The sequence below is a fragment of the Aplidium turbinatum genome, chromosome 2, assembly GCF_918807975.1.
Source record: "Aplidium turbinatum chromosome 2, kaAplTurb1.1, whole genome shotgun sequence".
Lineage (NCBI taxonomy): Eukaryota > Metazoa > Chordata > Ascidiacea > Aplousobranchia > Polyclinidae > Aplidium > Aplidium turbinatum.
Window position 1 is genome coordinate 15,534,630 of NC_137473.1, and position 21,397 is coordinate 15,556,026.

Below are 21,397 nucleotides of genomic sequence, written 5' to 3' on the forward strand. Positions count from 1 at the left end.
CTTTTAACTCATCTATAGAAGCAAACTCTGAATTGCATACACTGACTGTTGGGTATTGTCAATGTAATGTATTGTAGCCTACCGGTAGGCTACGTAATGAGAAAATCAAAGGCGTCAGCCTCGTAAGGAAAAGTTTGAGCCTAATGGTAGCTTTACACTGTTATCCTGGCTGGATAGTGTTTTGCATAAGACAGGATATGTGAGGTCTAGGCTAGACTTGGCTAAAATGAATGCTGGCTTAAGCCACTACAGCAGTAGGTAACTGTAGCTGAGCAGTTGCGCTGAGTTTTTGGTGCTCTCTAATTTTAGCCGCAATTTTTGCCCGTTCCTGTGTAAAAGCTACCTTTTCATAAGTTAATAACTGTTTATCTGCTAATAAATTTCATATAAATATTGCCCTTAAAGTGTTTCCAGAAAGCACTAGAATCCACTATTTGAGTGTAATTTTGCAAACAGTTTCCGGGGGGCATGCCCCGTGACCCCTAGAATAAGCGTGCCTTCGGCACGCTCTAACATCCCACGAGTTTTATTGCTTCCCTTGCTCAACCGACCAGAATACGCCACTGAGACTTGCAGATCTGCAAACAAAGTTAAAATGTCTCTCATGAGGAGTGACGTCGTGTGCATAACAGTGATCTCATTGAATGTAAGTCATCAGGAAGTACATCCTGCCAGCACTCAGTAGGTTAGCGTTGCGACTATAAGGCTAGTTGAATACCTTTCCAAATGACGCCATTGCATCTCTCAAGTTGTACTTTTCCCGCAGGATTGTACGACGTGGTTTTGCTTGGGGATACTCCTCTTTCCAACAAAAACTGTTTTAGTTCTTGACTCATAAAAGAACCTCGATCAGAATGTATGTAACCAGTCATTCCAAAAACGGTAAACAATAAAGTTAACGCTTTGATCACATTTGCAGTGGTCATACTGGTAGTAGGCATAGCAAATGGGAACCTACAAAATTCGTTAATGACACACAAGAAGTATTTGTTACGATTACGAAGTGGGAGAAGTCCGTTAAAATGTATGCTCGTGTCGTTAGTCTGGGCTGTGACAACGAGGTTTCAGTTCACTACATATTCTGGAATCAGCTATAGTTTGTTTTACATTTTCATTTGAATAAAGAGGGTAATGAATAATGGAGGGTAACAACCCCAGACGGGGACAAAATCTCGGGTGAGTTCACCTCGGGAAAAATTTTCCGCAGCCTTCCAGCACATAAAGCCAGGTGAAGCCCCGGGCCCTGACCACCAATTCTCGGAGTTGATACTCCAAGCTGCTGCCTCCTGAATGTTCATGTTAAAAGACTTCCTTTCCTGCTGTTTGCGCCACCTGAGAATTCCAAAATCTGGAGAAGAGTCCTTGTGGTTGCAGTTCCTAAGCCGAAGAAGCCCCCAGGGGACCCGAAGAGCTACCGTCCAATCTCACTGCTCTGCATCCCCTTCAAGATCCTCGAGAGACTCATCTACGCCAGTGTCGAACCAATAATAAATCCGCAGCTCCCCCGTGAACAAGCTGGTTTCCGACACGGACAATCAACCGTAGATCAGGTCACACTTATGAACCAAGACATTGAGGACATCTTCTCGGCTAAGAAGAAGGCTGGCGCCGTGTTTGTTGATTTCACGGCTGCCTTTGATACCGTATGGCATAGCGGCCTTACCTGCAAGTTACTCCGTCTGCTCCCTGACAGACACATGGTCCATATGATGATGGAACTTGTGCAAAACCGCAGTTCTACCCTCACAACCGGTAGCGGTCGTCGAAGCAGACTACGTTGACTCGAAAACGGCGTCCCAAAGGGCTCAGTCTTGGCTCCTCTCCTGTTCAACATATATAATACACTTACGACTTGCCCCCTACCATCCCCAGGAAATATGCTTACGCAGACGACCTGGCACTTCTGCACTCAGCAGGAAACTGGCAGTCAGTGGAGAGGAACCTCAGCCAAGACATGCAAACACTATCAGCATACCTTCTGAAATGGAAGCTACAGCTCAGCAAGTCAAAGACAGTGTGGGCGGCCTTCCACTTTAACAACCGGGAGGCGCAGCGTGAGATAAACATCAACATTGATGGGGAACGCCTGCCCTACTATGCCGAACCTACATATCTGGGCATAACCCTGGACAGGTCACTCACGTACCGCCGGCACTTAAAGTCACTGCGCAAAAACAACTATCTACACGCGTCGCACTTTTGAGGCGATTGACAGTTTCCGGCTGGGGAGCCGGTGCTAAAATTCGTACAGCTACCCTAGCCCTTGTTCATTTCATCGCTGAATACTGTGCACCAGTCTGGTGTCGTAGTTCTCACACCCACCAGATTGATACCGTCGTCAACGATGCACTGCGTACTGTGACTGGATGCCTGCGTCCAACTCCAACGGACTGCTTACCCATCCTAGCAGGCATCCAACCCGCTGAGCTACGCCGTAAAGGAGCCACGATTTCTCTCGCTTGCCCCGACCATCCCCTCCACGCAACACTCAAGTGACCACCACCTATAAAGCAGCGGCTGAAATCAAGACGCCCCTTTGTGTCTGCCCCACAACAACTACTTAAGAACGCAGAAGAACTTGGTAAAGTGCGGCTCACTGGACGAACCACACCTGGAACAGAAAGTGGCAAAACCACACCTCCACGCTCCGTGACTTCATACCTGACGCCGATCCCCGTCCACCGGGGATGTCCCTCGCAAGGCTTGCGTGGGTCAGGCTTAACCGCTTGCGAACTGGCGTCGGCCGCTTTCGTTCGGACATGCACAAGTGGGGCCTGGCTCCTTCATCAAAATGCAAGTGTGGTGTCACGGAACAGACCGCAGACCATGTCATCCACCACTGCTTAACCCCCATACGGTACGCATGGTCTGAGGGTCCTGGACGACGAGACTGCTGAGTGGCTGGCGATTTCCTGCCCTCCAATCTAGCCTGGAAAGATCGCTCATACGCCGATGATGAATTGAATTAGGCACCTTCACGAAGTGAGCCAGACATGTAACTCCAGGATGATTCAAGCTATCATGCAATTTATACAAGGTTTCACTTGAAGGATGAGCACACGACATCCTTAACAAGGCATTCTATTTAAATTTAAGCTATGTTTTATAAATTGACATATTTTATTTACTTAATAAGATTACCATAACAAAGGCTTTATACAACATAGCTAACCATAAACATAAATTAATCCCTAAACTCGCTGCAACCCTCACAATACAACTGAAAAGTAGACAAAGAGAAAGGTGAACAAAAGCTTCGCGAATCATGCCAGAAGCCAACACGTCGACTGTGCACAGACCACGCAAGATCAATTAAACACAACTTTAACGTATATTGTATTGTATTGTTACGGATCATCTGTGTAGTCGTCACGATCACCAGTGGTCCGAGGACCACAGTAGAAACCCTGCTCTAGAGGATATTTTGCTTATAGATCTCGTTAACAGAGCAGCTTGAGTAGGCTACCGTCTAAATCAGATGAAGAAATTTTATTTTGCATGACGTTAACAAGTAAATGCTGCAGAAAAGACAAAGTATGTTATATATGCAGAAAACATCGAAGAAGCTTGCACCAATAATACAAATCACAGTTCTTCAGATCAGCAATGTTTATCTCTTCCATGTCGGGAAAATGTGCAGCAAAAACGAGGAAATAGGAGCTACGAAAATGTGTGGATAGCTGTGGCATTATACAACTACACAGCTAGGACATTGTACGAATTAAGTTTTCAAAAAGGCAAGTTATCTTTACTGATGTTAACTATATAAATCAAGTTGAGTAAAATAATGTCTGTTTTTCTTGGTTAATGATGTAGTCTGATTTTGATGTGTGTGTTTTAAAAGATATTGATTGAAGACATACATTTCTGGAAATCGGTTTTCTTAAGTGGCTACTTAAATCGATTGGTACCTAACTTCTGCACGTCACTTTTCAGATGATGAGATGCAAATTTATGGTGACATCGAAGATAATTGGTGGAATGCACAACTCTTAACTGCACCGCAAGCCAAAGGATTGGTGCCGTACAATTATGTTGCAAAAAAGGGCTCGATTGAAACGCAGCCGTAAGTTCACATTCACTTTGTTTCGTTTTTTGCCTTACATAGAAGCTATTACTTATCAAAGTAATTGCCTGTAACATGTTTTGTACATTGTTGCAACTGAGCAATGCTTTGATCTGAATTCTTTAACTTCAAAACATGTCTTCAGATAATACACAAGCATTGATTTGAAACCTAATTCTCAAACTGGTAAATAAAAAATCTCATTAAAATATTGGACTAGAAGCTAAAACAAGTTGATACTTAACAAAACAAACAAAACTCAGTCCCTTATATCAATTTTAAATCTATGAACGTTTTTGTTGCTTCCTAAAACGTATCATTTTCGTCATATAATTGAATGTGTCTTCGAGAATATTATTTTGGTTTTAGATATTTCTGCGGAAAAATGAGCCGAAAAGAGGCAGAAGATTTGTTGCGTTCTGATGAGACTTTAACATTTGTTGTGCGTGTTAGTGGCAGTCAAAATCAAGCTTTTGCTTTGTCAGGTAACTGTATATTGGCATAAGGCAGTGGTTCCCATCACTATGGGTTTTAGTGAACCCTGGGCTCAGGAAATGCCTCCATAATTGTTTTAAGAAAAACGAACTGAAGTTTAAGGACCAGAAAGTAGGCTTTCATTTGTAAGGTAATTTTGCAACATTTTTACTCAAATTTACTTTTCCAAGTGCAGGAGTGAGCAAGTTTGATTAATTCTTGGAATGGAGTTGTTGTATACTGTATTTGTTGGTGGAGTTGTTGTATTAAGACGCTGTTGTATCTTTGTCTTGGGTCTGCTTCATCCTAAAAACTAAATTAGTCCTTGCTAAGAAAATGTGGTTCAAAGTTAACATATATTGTTTTAGTAGTGCTTAGTGTTTGTATTGCATCTTGTGTCTATACTCTATAAATAGCATAAAGTTCTATGTTTGTCAATGGTGTACGCCATGTACAAATGTTTGTGAAACAAAATCAAATTAAACGTTTTTACAGTAAAAAATCTCAATGTTTTTAATGTATTTAATTCGAAAGTTGTGTAAAACTGACACAAGTTAACAGAACAAAATTTTTCATGACTTTTGAACTGTAAAAATTTGTTTAATAAGTTAACTTTGAGGTTCTGTGTCATCATCTAAGGCTGGATTTATCCATCAGGTCAGATTTGTGAAATATGATGATGACAAAGCGGTGATATTTTTGCTAAAAGTTACGTAGCCTATAGGGGGTCATTTATTACTTTTTCCACTGTTCCATAGTTGGAGCATATACAGTAATATGAAAGTTGCAAGACTCAAATTGTTGAATATTTAATGTGCGTAGCTTTTTGTTGTTACGTTGAATCAGGTAACAAATCATTTTTTTTTGTCATTGTTCTGATAAGCATCTAAAATGGTTTCCTGAGACTTTATAAGTTATTTGACTTTCTCAGATTCTTTTAGCTAAATCTAAAAGAGAACGGTTTGAACAAACGCCACCAAACGCCACCAACAAGGTTAGGTGGTTGTGCTCTTGAAAAACACCAATGACAAGCCTGGACGCAAAATAAACATAAGCTTCTTACTTAGTTTGTCTAAATCAAAACCACCAAACATTAGTCTAAATACGACAACAAAAATAAAGTACAATACATACATCTAGCATAAACAAGGTGTATGTTTTACAGTTCAAGATGATGCAAAGGTGACGCACTATTTGATCAAAATGGATGGTGAACAATATTTTATCCACAGCACAGTCAAACGAAAAACCGTTTCCCTGCTTATAGAACATCACCAGAAACATGATTGTGGTGTCATTAAAAAGCTTGGACAAGTGCACGCAAACGTGAGTACATGAAGTAGGTTAATGTTTGCTACAAAGTATTATTATAGAAGTGGTGCATGTCAGTATATGTAGTATATTTTTACTTAATAATGGACTTATCTAATCTAGCCTTTTCATTGATTTGTTTTCGCAACCATTATATAAAAAGACAAATGTAAATATATCAGATGAAAAATATCATAATGCATGCAATCATGCATGAAATGTTTCGAAAACAAAGCAGAAAAACGCAAGAGATCGTAACATATGGTAAAACCTGATAAAAAAAACGTACACTATTGACCCGACTGACGAGGTAGGTCATACAATAAAGCCAACCTAAAGATAAATCATATTTAGAGGATTGAAAACATTGGATAGAGAGTATGATATATGTACTATGTAGTCTAAACTCTAGGATGTTGCAAAACGTAGTATATGACTGCATTTATTTAGGTATTGAACTGTTTGGAATTTTCTAATTATATGATTCTGTTTAAACAGTCTATGAAAACCGATTAATAGAAGTTCATGATTTCATAATTCAAATGTGTCTTTTTAAAAACTAAAATTGCTTTTACGTTTCTAACAATCATTTGAAAATGTCTATAAATCAATGCCATACCATTGTGTAGGCTTAAATTTACTATGTTGCCATAAATCCAAGTTAGGCTACCTTGCGGCATAATTGCAATACTCGAAAGTGTTAATATTTTTGAAATAATTTTGGTAGCTAACAAAGTTCTTCGACTTTCCATATTGATTTTCCGTTTATATTGGTTGTTAAGCCGATATTGTTTGTTCTGTGCAGATTTCGGATGAATGGCAAATTAAACGATCCTTCCTGGATGTCGGTCCGCAGCTAGGTTCTGGAAGTTTTGGTTATGTTTATAAAGCGACTTATAATAGAACCACACAAGTTGCAGTCAAAACGTTGAAACAAGGTATTCCATAAAGCTACAAAAAAACATAAGCTGATAATTTACAATACTACTAGGCTACAATCGGTTATCAGCTAATTTTTATTTCTTATGAAGTAGACTTTTTAAGACTTTACAATAAAGCATAGCCTATAGCTCTCAGTGGTTCTCACCCGGGGTGCCACGGCACCTAAGGGTGCCATTTACGTTTCGCAGGGGTGCCGCAAGTTATTAGAGTAGCGTTGTCAAATATGCCCCTAGATATTGAATGGATTTGCGCTTAAACTCAGCGCAAATTTCGCACTGACTTTGTTTCAAACAAACTTCATTAAACTGTACATGATATGATACGGAGCTGTAGTTAGTTTTGCTTTCGCGAAAACACTTTTTAAAATTATTTTTAGTTAATGCAGAAACTTTTTGGTTTGAATGTGGGTGCTGCCAAATTATTTGGTTGTTTGCAGTGTGTCGTAAGCCGAAAAAGGTTGAGAGCCACTGCTGTAGCTGAACAATACTTTGTGTTCTATAAAAGGACTCTGAAGCATTTTAATACAAAAAATAATTTGATAAAAATCTCTTGTCTCTTTTATAGGCTAACGTTTTATCATCTAGGTGCAGGAATCGCCACATCTAGCTACACTAATTCTAAAGCCCAGCAGGGCAGTTTAATTCTTATTTTTAGCTTTGTATGTGCAAATGTTATAAGGTTTCTGACTATTATGAAAGTGATTACCCATATCATTGGTATCTGAGTTATTGATTACATAGCCTATATTTACAGTGGTGTGGTAGGCCTACTAGTGACTGTTACAGCTTCAACAGTGTAAAAAGACTGGCTGCTCTCTAGTAGCCTTCTGTTGCAATTTGGGAACAGGAATTTGGAGTGGTAAAATGATAGACCCTCCGCCTTAGGAACTCACACGACGAAGAAGTGTAACCTACAGCAAAATCTACTATTTTACAAAAGAAAAGTGTGAAAACTAGTTTACGAGCATTTTTTTATAAACCGGAACACTTCGGTGTTCTTTATAATTTTGTTCTGGTATTTCCAGCACATTACCAAATTTTGCTGTGTTTTTTAAGGGGAAACGGCAAAGTTTTAGTTTTTTCGATGTCACAGAAACTGAAGTTTCAGTAGCTTAACCAATGTTTCAACATTGCAGCGTTGCGCCAGTAAGGTTTTTACAAGTTTGAAGTCATTTGCTAGTAAAGCTTTTATATATCGCTAAGCTCAGCCGTTAGCTAGTAGGCTAATTGTGGAAAAATGTGTTTTTTGTGAAACTCCAACCTTCATTGTCATGGTTTAGTGCCCCGAAAATAATGAAGACATGCATTGCATCAGCATTAATAAAAGTTTATCACATAGCTGTTGCCAACCTCCTTGTCTGACACTTTCATATGCATGCGTTCATCACTCGGTCGAAACTAGAAAATATATACTACTGCTTTTGAAGTCCGGATTTCCATTGCAGCTGTATTTGTCAATGATTACTTGTCGCGATACATGATGCTCATCAAGATTAGCGTATTTCTTTTGGACCAGGCTTGTCATAGTCATGATTCTAAACCAAACTCATTATTATTTAATGATCGGTTTCTTACAGCTTCATGATGGGTGGTACATGCGGAGTATTCCTTGATAGAATTTCGACTAGCATCAGTTCTTTAAGAGTAGTTGTTTCTCAAAGTTGTCTGTTATTACGTCATGACCAGTGTACACCATGAGTGAGTGCTCAATTATTTCACGATACTGTAACTCACGTAATTTTCTGAGAAATCCACCTGATGATTTTCTTTGTACGCAAATTTATTGAATTTTTATTATGAGGTTACTATTTGGTGTATCACTGAGCGAGAAACCGTTTATGTTGTGTTTTCTTGTTTTATGCTACGTTAGCATCTGTTGTATAGATTCGGATTGTTTTTTGAAAGGTAGGAGTTGCTCCTCTATATAGTGATGCATTCGTTGTGGTTGTGATATTTGTTGCGGCTGGAAATAGAAAAAAATGCTAACTGCACCTGAATGCAGCCATATGCTCTATCTGCATATGGAACTGTTTCGTTCTTTTGCCATCAAACGACATGAAAAGTCAAATAGATACAATAGACCTTCGAGTTGTTCGACATATATTGTGGTTATATATTTTGAGTTTAAATACCTTTCACCACATAACCCTCAGGTTGTCACATCACATTATCTTTCACAACAATCTAAAAGAAGTACAAAATAAGCTTAGCTTCCTTTTAAATAAAATCCTATTCCATTGCTCTTCACCGACTATGGTGACTTTTTTGTTGCTTAATTATCACATCTACAGTTAGGTACATACTTCGTCTATGAAACATCAATTGAAAGTAGGGGAAAGCCGTGTATTATGAACCCCCTAACAATAAACGTTCCTAATTTCACAACTTCAATGAAAATATGGACAATATTTACAGAATAGCAAGATAACATGCTTACCTATTCCCCATCAATATATTAGTATGTGATATTTTGCAATAAAAAAGTTATTTCAATTTTATTAATTTACCAAAAGAGTTCATATTACACAACCCTCTGTGTAATATGAACCCCTGTGATGTGTAATATGAACCGCTTTGAATCATTGCTGAATAGAGGTAGATTGACTACACAAAAACTGCACTAAAGCAAGCCACATTACATGTGCAGCATAACAAAATTTATTACCGTAAGGTTTTCAAATAATTTACACCAATTTTAGTAAACATGCACTACTTTTTAAATGTAAGCATGAAATTTACAAAAAGATAAGCAACATTAATCGAATGACGTGCACTGCATTGAAGATGCTGGTAAAATTGAAGTCTGAACCCAGTTTACAGAACCCAGAACCACCCCAGTTTACAGAACCCCAGTTTACAAAAATTCATTACACCATCATAAAGCACTTGATAATATGAACCTGGGTTCATATTACACATTCAGCTAGGGTTCATGTTACACACTTGTGGTGATTCCAGTTAAAATGCTGATAATCAACTAAATAATGCATTTTTTAAACAAAACTTGTTGTGATTTCCATCATCAAGTTTATTTGAGGGTATATTAATCAAAAAATTACAAGTCCATTGATATACTGATAAAAAAAAAAAACAATTTCTCCATCTGCAAAATAATATCACACAAGCTTTGAATCTTCATACCCCCAAAACTTCAGCAACGCGCCAACTTTCAACAAGAACATTTCCGGTCGAATGGCCAGCAAACTTACTTAATTCAAGCTGTTAAAAGTTAAAAATTTTTATTGCCACGTTTTCTGAAAACAACAGGGGGTTCATAATACACAGCAGTTCATATTACACGGCTTTCCCCTATTTCCTAAAATATACACAGTTATAAAGTTTAAATTTTGTTTTGTGTTTGCAAATCATTGTGTCTTGGCATGTTCCATGGAGGAAGAAGAAGATTTTCAGTCTAGTGACTTACATTGCAGACAATCTGACTAGCCCAGTGGTTCTCATACTTTTTTCTTTCGTGGCCCATTTTTGTTTGTATGAAAGTTCTGTGGCCCATTCAGTTTTTCTGTAAGAAAAAAATTACAAAACGGTTCATAAACAAAAAGCAGCAAAACATTGCCTTTGGAATGTTGCTAGAATCACCCTGTTGAATCCAGGCGCTGACGCTTCACACTACCTTCTTTTCTTTAAAAAAAATAACATCTTCATCCTTGTAATGAGGATGAACTTTTTCCAGGTGAAGTTTGAGTTTTGATGGCCCCAATGAATGATGACTAAGAACTTTACAACATAATACACATTGTCCTTTTTCTTCTCTGTTATCAACATTGATGTACGGTACATACATACTGAATGTAATCTTCATCAAACTAAATTTCAATTCCTCCCCAAAATAATCCACAAAATAAAATGCTGCACGTGCTAAAAAGCGGATCTGCAGAAGTTCAACAAAGCTACCGCTTAGCCTGTAAAGATGGCTTAATTGTAACCACAAACTAGTCTATTACATCATAAGTGTTGTAAAAACTGAGTTGGTGTAAAACTGCATGTTGCAATAATTAGAACGATGATTGCCACTTTGTAGCTAAAAACAGCAGCATCATTCATTGTAACTAAACAAACACACAAGTGTAAAATTGACTATATCGTGGCAAAAATGAAACAAAATGTTTTAATTTTTCAAATATGTCTGTGGCCCACCTCAAAATGCTTCTATGGCCCACCAGTGAGCCATGGCCCACTGGTTGAGAACCACTGGACTAGCCGATCTTTTCTACTACCATTGACTTCGTCCGAATCGACAATTGACTTAACCCACATAAACTAGCTTGTTTGAATCACTTCTATTTAGATTTGAGATCGTTAAACTACCCAGCAGCATTGTGATGTAATAACAATATCGCGATGCCACATGATAGACTGAGCATAATGGGAAGCTACTGCAAATATTGCAATCTTAATAGCATATATTCAATTCTTTTTTTGTTAACTTATTGAAAATCATGTGAAGCAACACGGGCTTGCGATGCTCGGTTCCTGAAGTATTAGAGTTGTATCAAAAATAAAATACCGGAGGCTTACTATGTATATGACACGTCCCTGCATCTCAGATTAAACATAAATTTTGAGATGTGCAAAGCAGCTCACAGCCTCTAAAGGATTTTAAGCAGTTTTATTGATTAATTCACTGAATGTCAGTGATATGGTGATTGATAAAGATTTATTGAAAACATTTTGTGCGACAACCATTTCAATTTAATGAAGTGCATTGAAAAAATTGTCCTATAGATTGTTTATTCTAGATTTTTGTTTTTATGCAGAGGTGGGCAAAAAGTAGCGCCTCTCCCGCTACCGCTACTTTTTTGGTAAAAGTAGCGGTAGCGGCGCTACTTTTTAGTTGGAATAATGTCTGCAGTAGCGGCGCTTCTTTTTTTCCAAAGTAGCGGTAGCGGGAGAAGCGCTACTTTTTGCCCACCTCTGTTTTTATGCAACTATGATTTTTTGACTTGTGAACCATAATCGAGTGATGCATGGAAACAGAAGTTGTATGCACGTTTTCGAATAGTTACGGTACTCTAATAGTAGGCTTCCAATCAAGAAAAAAGAGTATTGGTTAATAATGATTAGTTGCTTCTGAAAGCTTTGAAATTGTGTACTCAGGATGTTTGGATTCTGAAAACTTTTTGAAAGAAGCTGACATCATGAAGCGTTTGATACATCCAAGAATCGTTCAATTGTACGGTGTTTGCACAGATGAAGATCCTTTTTACATCGTAACCGAGTTAATGCCACATGGTGACTTGCAAAATTATCTCAAGAAAGGTAAGTACAGTATATTGGGAATGTCGTCACACTCTGTCACTTGAAGAGAATATCTCAGTGACACTTGAAATATAACTGCGTCGTGTCTTGCTTCAGTCCATCGTAGGTATTCTCTTTAGGTAGCCCACTTCTCTGACCAAACAAATTATTATTTGCTTATGGAAAATTTGTTGCTGTTATGCTGCTAGTATGCGAGGGATCAAAAAAGATTCTGCTTCGACATGCAACCGATATTTTTGCTTCCAATTAATTGAAGCTAGAGATGAAAAACATTTATTATATAAGTAGCTGGTTGAAACAATCACCATCAATTTAACCCATTTACGGCCGTTGTCCTTTTAAAAGGACATCGTTTTGAATGCATCAGTATTGCATCATCTTATTTTGATTGAATCATTTTGGACTTGCTAGTAGTTGTTTAGGGTCTATTTTGGAAGGTGTTGATAAGTATTTGCGAACAACGTACTTTTTCTGAATTTTGTGAAAGTTTGAAAATTGTTGAAAAATGAGAAGAGCCTGTAGAAGTGAAGTGAGGAGGAACATGCATGTTTTATTGCCTATTGGTAATAGATATGAATTATGTTTCTCGGCAGCCGATTTGTAGCAAGAATTGACAGCGATAGACACGTGTTTCGCCCATGAGGCTGGGCTCATCAGTATCGCACCGTATTCTGCCACAAATTTATTCAACCACCCCTTTACCAGTCAGTTTAACTCTTATCTTTGTGGAAACAAAGAAAGAGCCAACAAAACCAGCAGGCGCCAGGGCAGAGGACATTGTGAAGAAAGGGGCGTTCTTCCCGGCTATCAGCACAAGGCTGAGCACTCACTAGTACAGCGAGCAGCTGCGATTCGCCAACCATAACGGTGTAGCTTCCACGCTAGCCATTCAGACCATCCAATCAACAATATGTTTCTCGGCAGCCGATTTGTAGCAAGAATTGACAGCGATAGACACGTGTTTCGCCCATGAGGCTGTTTTTTTTTTTTTTTTTTTTTTTTTTTTTTTTTAATGACAAGTAAAAACAGTTGTACAGTAAACAATACAAAAGAAGCAATTGGTGAATGCAATCATATTATTGATACCAATCTGTTGCACAGTATAAGTTATACCTGTATTAAGAGATCAAAGGCATGCGATAGATTTGGAAATTCATTGTAGCTATGATATCACTTTTATGTTTGAGGCTAGTGTTTTATCTCCACAATAATGGTCATCTAACAAGTACGTTCATACAATAGTAGCCCAAAAAATATTCTTATCATGCATATGCCAAAAGGCGTTGTTGTGTTCGACATTAAATCAGATGCATTGCGCAGGCAGGTAGGTAACACATTACCAGTCACAATAAAAGTGTCTATGTTACTGAGCGTCCCACAACGCGCATTTGTAGTCAAAAAATAAGCAAATCAATAAGTAGGAATATAATGTAATGCATGCAATTGCATAAACGAAGAAGGATCTGCATGTTGCCTCATTGCTCTCTTGTAGTGCAATGATGCTACATGCAGATGGTATGTGTGAATAAGTATCATTTACTATGGCGCATTTCATAAAATTCACAAGTCAGGTACATACACTGCAAAATGATAACAATTAATAGCAGAATTCTTTCGAGAACAGTGGGTTCTTGGTTGTCATGTTCGACTTATGCTACAGTGTGGGGAGTTTGTAAGGGGCGTCGGTATTACAGAGGTGTCATTTTGAAGATATTCTTTAATTTTTGTTTTAATAACCCAGAGGGTTGTTTTGGTAAATTTTTTGTTGTCCCACATATATTTATCTCCAATGTCTAGTGAAATTTTCTTTTTAATTATGGTATTCTTAACTGTATTTAGGATCAGCAGAATCAGTAGGTTGTCTGCCTGTCTGCTTGGAAAGTGGTTGTATAGGATTATATCAGTTGTAAGTTTAATCTTTTGTTTTGTTATTGAATGATATAGCTTTTCTATTTTTTTCCAAATTGATTTCGTGAAGGTACATTCAGTTAACAGGTGTTTTATATTGTCAACAGCCATTTTGCAAAATTTGCACTGAGTAATTTTGTTCTGGCTGCAACGCCATGAGTTAGATTGTTTGTAAAAATCGCCCCATTTAAAAGCTGAATGTGCTATTCGATAGCAGATCGATATGTCAGAGTTTGAAAAGTATGGTTTGATATTTTTCTTCATAAGGAGCATTTCTGACCAGCTTATTGGTTCATTGCTTTGGCTCTTAATTTCAGTTTTAGTTTCTTTTTGTGTTTTTAGGGTTGTGTATATTGTATTATATGATATATCAGTCCAGTCAAGATTGTGTTTTCGGAGTTGGAGAAAGGTGCGGAAAATATCAGAATAAAACGAATTTGGGCAATCAGAGTGTGGTTCACTTAGGTTATATAATTTTTGGTTGATGTGCCTTATTTTATAGTTTAGATTGTACTTTGCCCACTCATGCCATAGTTCTGTAGCTTTATCGAGTGTGGACAGGTGTCTAATTCTGTCAGCTCTACTGGTTTGAAATTTTGTTTCTATGTCAATCATTTTTAATCCTCCGTTTTTAATTTCTGCAATGATTTTTGTTCTGCTTAATTGCTCAATTGGAGATGGATACCATAGAAAATTGTATAAGATTTTGTTTAAGGATTGGATATGCTTTTTTTGTGGGTAAAGAACCCTTCCCATGTGAAGAGATATAGGCACGAGGAGAGTATTTATTATGGTGATTTTTCCTAGAAGGGAGAGTGGTCGAAATTTATGAATGTTGGCAGTCGTTTCAGTTTGTTTTATCACTTTTTCCCAGTTAAGAGTGTCTAGTTTTTTGTTGTTGTTTCCTAACCAGATTCCAAGGATTTTTATTTCATTTTGAATTTGAATATGTGGGTAATGTTGCTGTACTTCACTTTGTAACTCAGGTTGTGATACAAGCATTTGTGTTTTATTTTCGTTAATTTTTTGTCCTGACATTTGTTGGTAAAGTTTTAATTCTTTAAGTATTTCAGTAATAGAATTAAGGTTATTTGTAATAAACGTTGTGTCGTCTGCGTATTGTTCGATTTTTACTGCTTTTTTATTTATGGAGAAGCCTTTTATTGATGCATTGCTCTCTATGCGGCGTGTGAGTACATCGGCGCATATTATAAAAAAGAGCATGCTCAGAGGGCATCCTTGTCGGATGCCTCGCCTAATGTCGATTTTTTTTGTCAGTGCTCCATTCATTTCAACTCGACTAGAGATGTTTGAGTATATAAGAGTTAAGTATGAAATCACCACTGGCTTAAATCCAATTTTTTGGAGTATTTTGTACAGAAAAGAATGTTCCACTCTGTCAAAGGTTTTTTCAAAGTCTGTTACCATTATGTATAATTTCCTGTTTTTTAGTTTTGCTGCTTCGATGGCTGCTTGAATATTCATTGTAGCGTGTTCAATTCGTCTGTTCGGTAGACCACATTTTTGGTTGGGTTGAATCAGTGTTTTCATTAAGGGGGTGATTCTATTGGCTAGGATTTTGCTTAAAATTTTGTAATCCGTGTTCAATAATGAGATTGGTCTCCAATTTTTCAGCGATGATTTATCTCCTTTTTTGTGAAAAAGTTTAACTATGGCTTCTCTCATCGTTACTGTCATAGTGTTTTTTAGAAAACAGTTAGTATACATTTCAAGCAAATCATATTTCAAAATGTGCCAACATTTTTGATAAAAGATTGCGCTGAGGCCATCCGAGCCGGGGGCTGAGTTTTTATTTAATGTATCAATTGCGATCTTAATTTCATCTTTTGTTATTAGTCTTTCATTTTCTTGTGCTTCATGTGCATGTATTGTGGTGTGGTTCAAAATGTTTAGATATTCATCTTGTTCAGTTGGATCAATTTTTCCATCAATTCCCCATAACTTATGGTAAAAATTGTGTGTTTCTGTTAGGATGTCATTTTTGTTGGTTACAACTTTATTGTCCTCTGTATGTAGTTCGGTGATAGTATTATTTTTACCTCTTTTCGTTTCAAGATGAAGGAATCCTTTGCTTGTTTTCTCTGAATCGTTTTGAGGTATTTTGCAGCGAATTTGTGCTCCTCTTTGTGTGTTATTGTGAAATTGTTCAATAACATCCGTAAATTTTGCTCGATTAGATACTAGGTTTGGATGAAATTCGTCTTCAATCTTAGAATTTAAGATCTGGAGTTGTTGGTTTGCTGTGTCATATGCTTCTCGTTGCATCGTTGCAAGTTGCTGTGAGAGCTCTATCAGCTTATTTTTAAGTATTTCTTTTCCTTTATCCCACCATTCAAGAGTATTTTGAAAGTTTGGTTTTCTTATTGTCCAATTGGTCCATGTTGTTTCTATTTCGGATATTACATGTTGATGTTGAAAGATGGAGTTATTTACTTTATATGTGTGTTGATCCCATTTTATGTGTGTGTGATAGCTTAAAGATAAGGTTGGTGCATTATTATGGTCTGAGTACAAATTTGTGTGATGTGTAATGTTTTCTAAGTGCTTCAAGGTATTGTTGTTTATATATATTCTATCTATTCTTGTTTTTGCTTTTGGATGTGAATATGTATAGATTGCTTTGTGTGGATGTTTGTATCGAAATATGTCTATTAGTTGAAAATTATTAACTAGTGTTTTAAATGTCTTTTTGTCGTAGGTGTTTGAGAAGGATTGAGGGTTTGCAGTATCTAGAGGGTCTGTGATGAGGTTAAAGTCACCAAGTAGTATTATTTTGTCATCATTCCATTTTTGTAAGTTTGTGGATAGTATTTTTGATAGTGATGTTTTGTCTTTATGATTTTGTGGAAAGTATGCATTGATAATATGCATATTTTCACCATTAATATTGATATGTAGTTGGTGAAGGTGGTTGTTCTTTAAAATAGTATGTCTGGGTTGACCCTTTTGATATATTTCATTTTTTAGTATTATCATAGTTCCTGCACGAAAGCTTGGAGAATCAGGGAATATGTTTGAGAAAAGTTTTATGTTATAAAATTTTTCCCAATTTTCTAATTGTTTAGGTAAAAGTCGATGAGTTTCCTGAATAGCTAAGGCAGAGAGTCTATGAAGCTTAAAGAATTTTATAATGTTGGTAAATTTTTTGGAGATTCCATTTATATTGATTGAGCAAATTTTAAGCTTTTTAACTTGCATGTGACAAGTTTGACTCTCTGCCTCAGGAAGCATTTCACTAGGTTTAAAAAGTATGATACACAGTCACATTAGGCTATATTATAGGCTATTTAACACTATGATTATTATTACTTTTTTTTTTCGGTTTTTAGGCGATAAAGAGATTCAATAAAAATTCGTTTTAAATATTATAGTTAGTAAGTATTTTCGTTGTCTCTTGGCAGCTCTTCATGTTTGTTTGGTTCAAGGATAGATTTTTCATCATTTTCTGATGGTGTGGGAGGGTTTTCATCTGTCTGATTCTGGGATGATGTGTCAATCATCAGAGGCATTGAGTTTTGTTCTGAATCGGAGGATGATTCTTTTGAGTAGTTTGGATCTATTTTTTGGGTCTTGTTTTCTAAGGGCGGACTATCTTCAAGAGGTCGCTTATTAGGTCGGATGTGGGTGGGTGTAGGAGAATGGTGGCTTTCAGGTGCATTTCTTGTTTTAAATATCGGATGTCTTTGTTGATTGTGTGTTGTTTTCTTTTTCGTTTTCTTTTTCTTTCTTCGTGTGCTTTTCTTTTCCCATGGGTGTGATGCTATGTCAGTGGACTCTATATCTGAGGATAGTCCTTCCGTGTTAGGGCTTGTAGTATCACTTTCAGTTTCGGCGTTTCTTTGTTGAGTTAGGAGAGCACGTTTTGGGAATTCCGTACCTTGATGTCCTCTGTGTTGGCAATACCCACACAATATCCTCATGGGACATGTTGCATCGAGGTGGTCTAGTCCTTTGCAGAAGCGACAAAGATGACGTTGAGGAGTATTGTTCATTTTTTGTGTCGTTCGGCATTGTTGGGCTGTGTGCCCCTTCTTTTTGCATATATCGCACTGTGCGCAATCTGTTGCCCAATGTCCTCGCTACGACGGGTCGCCCGGTTTGTCGCAGGGCTTCTTTCTGGGCTATGCAGAAAGAGCCTGTCTCCCTGGCCCGCTCCGCCATTCTAAATTTGCGGACGGGCCATATAGTTTTTCGATCCACACTCTCCCTCCACAGGTACCTCGACTCCCCAGCCTGGCCCTCGCGACCTAAGCTGGTGGACTTAACCCTCCGGGTGCATCGTCACCCCATAAATCACGCCGCTCCCCGCCGCCGCGGGGTGTGGCAGGCCGGTTTCTGAAAGTCTTCGACCTGGCTATGTTTGTTTGTGCTCTCTCGCCGTGTCAATTATTTGTACCCGTGCGCTGTTGATGCAAATAAAACAGTTTAACACTACGGTGCGATACTGATGAGCCCAGCCTCATGGGAGAAACTCGTGTTTAAAGAAATTTAGTATAGTAAAAGGAGATATATATATATGATTTTTTGTGTCTAGTATACTTTAGCCTAGGATAGTAAATATACAGAAGTGAAGAGAGTAGCCTACGTCAGCTGGATCAGTGGACTCTGCCTTAGGCTCCACTGATCTAGAGTGTTTACTTATATTTTGCTTTTTTTCCTTTTTGAGGCAATCAGCTGGCTTCTTTTCCCTGAGGCTTTCTACTGATTTCTTCAAAAAGGAAAAACCTTTATTTTGTTGATGTAAAAAAGAAGGAAACGCCTTAAGCAGCTTCTTTCGAAAGGGTTGGCAGTTTTTTGTAACTTTTTGGGCGCCAGCAGCGTTCTCACTGCCAACGTGGTAAAACCTGCAAGAGCTAGTTTATAATACCACAAACTATTTAACTTTTGCTTTGAAAAATTAACAAATACTCGTACATACAATTGTGATCTGAGAATTAAAGCAGTAGGCTATAGTATAGCTCGCAACAATGATACCAAGCGAGCCATACAACTTCCAAAGAAGACTTATAGTGAAAGCTGAATGCCAAGGTTGGCTGAGCATAGACAATTTTATTAGTTTCTTCATGAAAGATGGCTTTCTAAGCAAGTATTCTAAAGGACTTGAAGGAGTGCGCACGTTAAACCTAAAAGAACATCAATTCGTTATCACACACACCGAAGCAGAAAAGGAAAACTTGGAAAAACTAGCTATAGATCACCAAACCCCAACAGCATATCAATTCCAAGGAGCTACAATAACAGTCACAGCATGGAAGCCCAAACCACCATGTGACATAGTAACACTGTACCCAGTTCCAGTAGAGTGGCCGGTAGAACTAACAAGAGACATAGCAAACGACTGTAAATGGGGAAAACCCGAAAAAATCTTTCTTGGGAGATTTAAAAAATTCCCAAACATAAAAAACGAATATGTCCACATCCATTTAAGGGACATAAACCTGGAAAATGTCCCAGACAAAATCAAAGTACACGGTATATGGATATATATCACAAAGCCAGGAGAGGAGCATCTCCCCCTGTGCAGAATATGCAAAAAGCGAGGACATTGGGCAGCAGATTGCGCCCAGTGCGATATATGCAAAAAGAAGGGGCACACAGCCCAACAATGCCGAACGACACAAAAAATGAACAATACTCCTCAACGTCATCTTTGTCGCTTCTGCAAAGGACTAGACCACCTCGATGCAACATGTCCCATGAGGATATTGTGTGGGTATTGCCAACACAGAGGACATCAAGGCACGGAATGCCCAAAACGTGCTCTCCTAACTCAACAAAGAAACGCCGAAACTGAAAGTGGTACTACAAGCCCTAACACGGAAGGACTATCCTTAGATATAGAGTCTACTGACATAGCATCACACCCATGGGAAAAGAAAAGCACACGAAGAAAGAAAAAGAAAACGAAAAAGAAAACAACACACAATCAACAAAGACATCCGATATTTAAAACAAGAAATGCACCTGAAAGCCACCATTCTCCTACACCCACCCACATCCGACCTAATAAGCGACCTCTTGAAGATAGTCCGCCCTTAGAAAACAAGACCCAAAAAATAGATCCAAACTACTCAAAAGAATCATCCTCCGATTCAGAACAAAACTCAATGCCTCTGATGATTGACACATCATCCCAGAATCAGACAGATGAAAACCCTCCCACACCATCAGAAAATGATGAAAAATCTATCCTTGAACCAAACAAAGATGAAGAGCTGCCAAGAGACAACGAAAATACTTACTAACTATAATATTTAAAACGAATTTTTATTGAATCTCTTTATCGCCTAAAAACCGAAAAAAAAAGTAATAGTAATCATAGTGTTACATAGCCTATAATATAGCCTAATGTGATTGTGTATCATACTTTTTACACCTAGTGAAATGCTTCCTGAGGCAGAGAGTCAAACTTGTCACATGCAAGTTAAAAAGCTTAAAATTTGCTCAATCAATATAAATGGAATCTCCAAAAAAATTTACCAACATTATAAAATTCTTTAAGCTTCATAGACTCTCTGCCTTAGCTATTCAGGAAACTCATCGACTTTTACCTAAACAATTAGAAAATTGGGAAAAATTTTATAACATAAAACTTTTCTCAAACATATTCCCTGATTCTCCAAGCTTTCGTGCAGGAACCATGATAATACTAAAAAATGAAATATATCAAAAGGGTCAACCCAGACATACTATTTTAAAGAACAACCACCTTCACCAACTACATATCAATATTAATGGTGAAAATATGCATATTATCAATGCATACTTTCCACAAAATCATAAAGACAAAACATCACTATCAAAAATACTATCCACAAACTTACAAAAATGGAATGATGACAAAATAATACTACTTGGTGACTTTAACCTCATCACAGACCCTCTAGATACTGCAAACCCTCAATCCTTCTCAAACACCTACGACAAAAAGACATTTAAAACACTAGTTAATAATTTTCAACTAATAGACATATTTCGATACAAACATCCACACAAAGCAATCTATACATATTCACATCCAAAAGCAAAAACAAGAATAGATAGAATATATATAAACAACAATACCTTGAAGCACTTAGAAAACATTACACATCACACAAATTTGTACTCAGACCATAATAATGCACCAACCTTATCTTTAAGCTATCACACACACATAAAATGGGATCAACACACATATAAAGTAAATAACTCCATCTTTCAACATCAACATGTACTGTAATATCCGAAATAGAAACAACATGGACCAATTGGATAATAAGAAAACCAAACTTTCAAAATACTCTTGAATGGTGGGATAAAGGAAAAGAAATACTTAAAAATAAGCTGATAGAGCTCTCACAGCAACTTGCAACGATGCAACGCGAAGAATATGACACAGCAAACCAACAACTCCAGA

General features: G+C 37.5%; 1 protein-coding gene across 1 annotated transcript in view; it reads left to right on the plus strand.

Moving 5' to 3' along the window:
* Positions 1-226: 226 nt before the first annotated feature.
* LOC145788361 (tyrosine-protein kinase FRK-like) overlaps positions 227-21,397 on the plus strand; it is a 41,844-nt gene continuing 20,673 nt past the window's right edge. The window contains exons 1-7 of the mRNA XM_082600134.1: positions 227-254; positions 3,552-3,737; positions 3,937-4,066; positions 4,436-4,551; positions 5,706-5,866; positions 6,657-6,789; positions 11,908-12,069. Coding sequence (XP_082456260.1) covers positions 227-254; positions 3,552-3,737; positions 3,937-4,066; positions 4,436-4,551; positions 5,706-5,866; positions 6,657-6,789; positions 11,908-12,069 — 916 coding nt within the window. The remainder of the gene's footprint in view (positions 255-3,551; positions 3,738-3,936; positions 4,067-4,435; positions 4,552-5,705; positions 5,867-6,656; positions 6,790-11,907; positions 12,070-21,397) is intronic.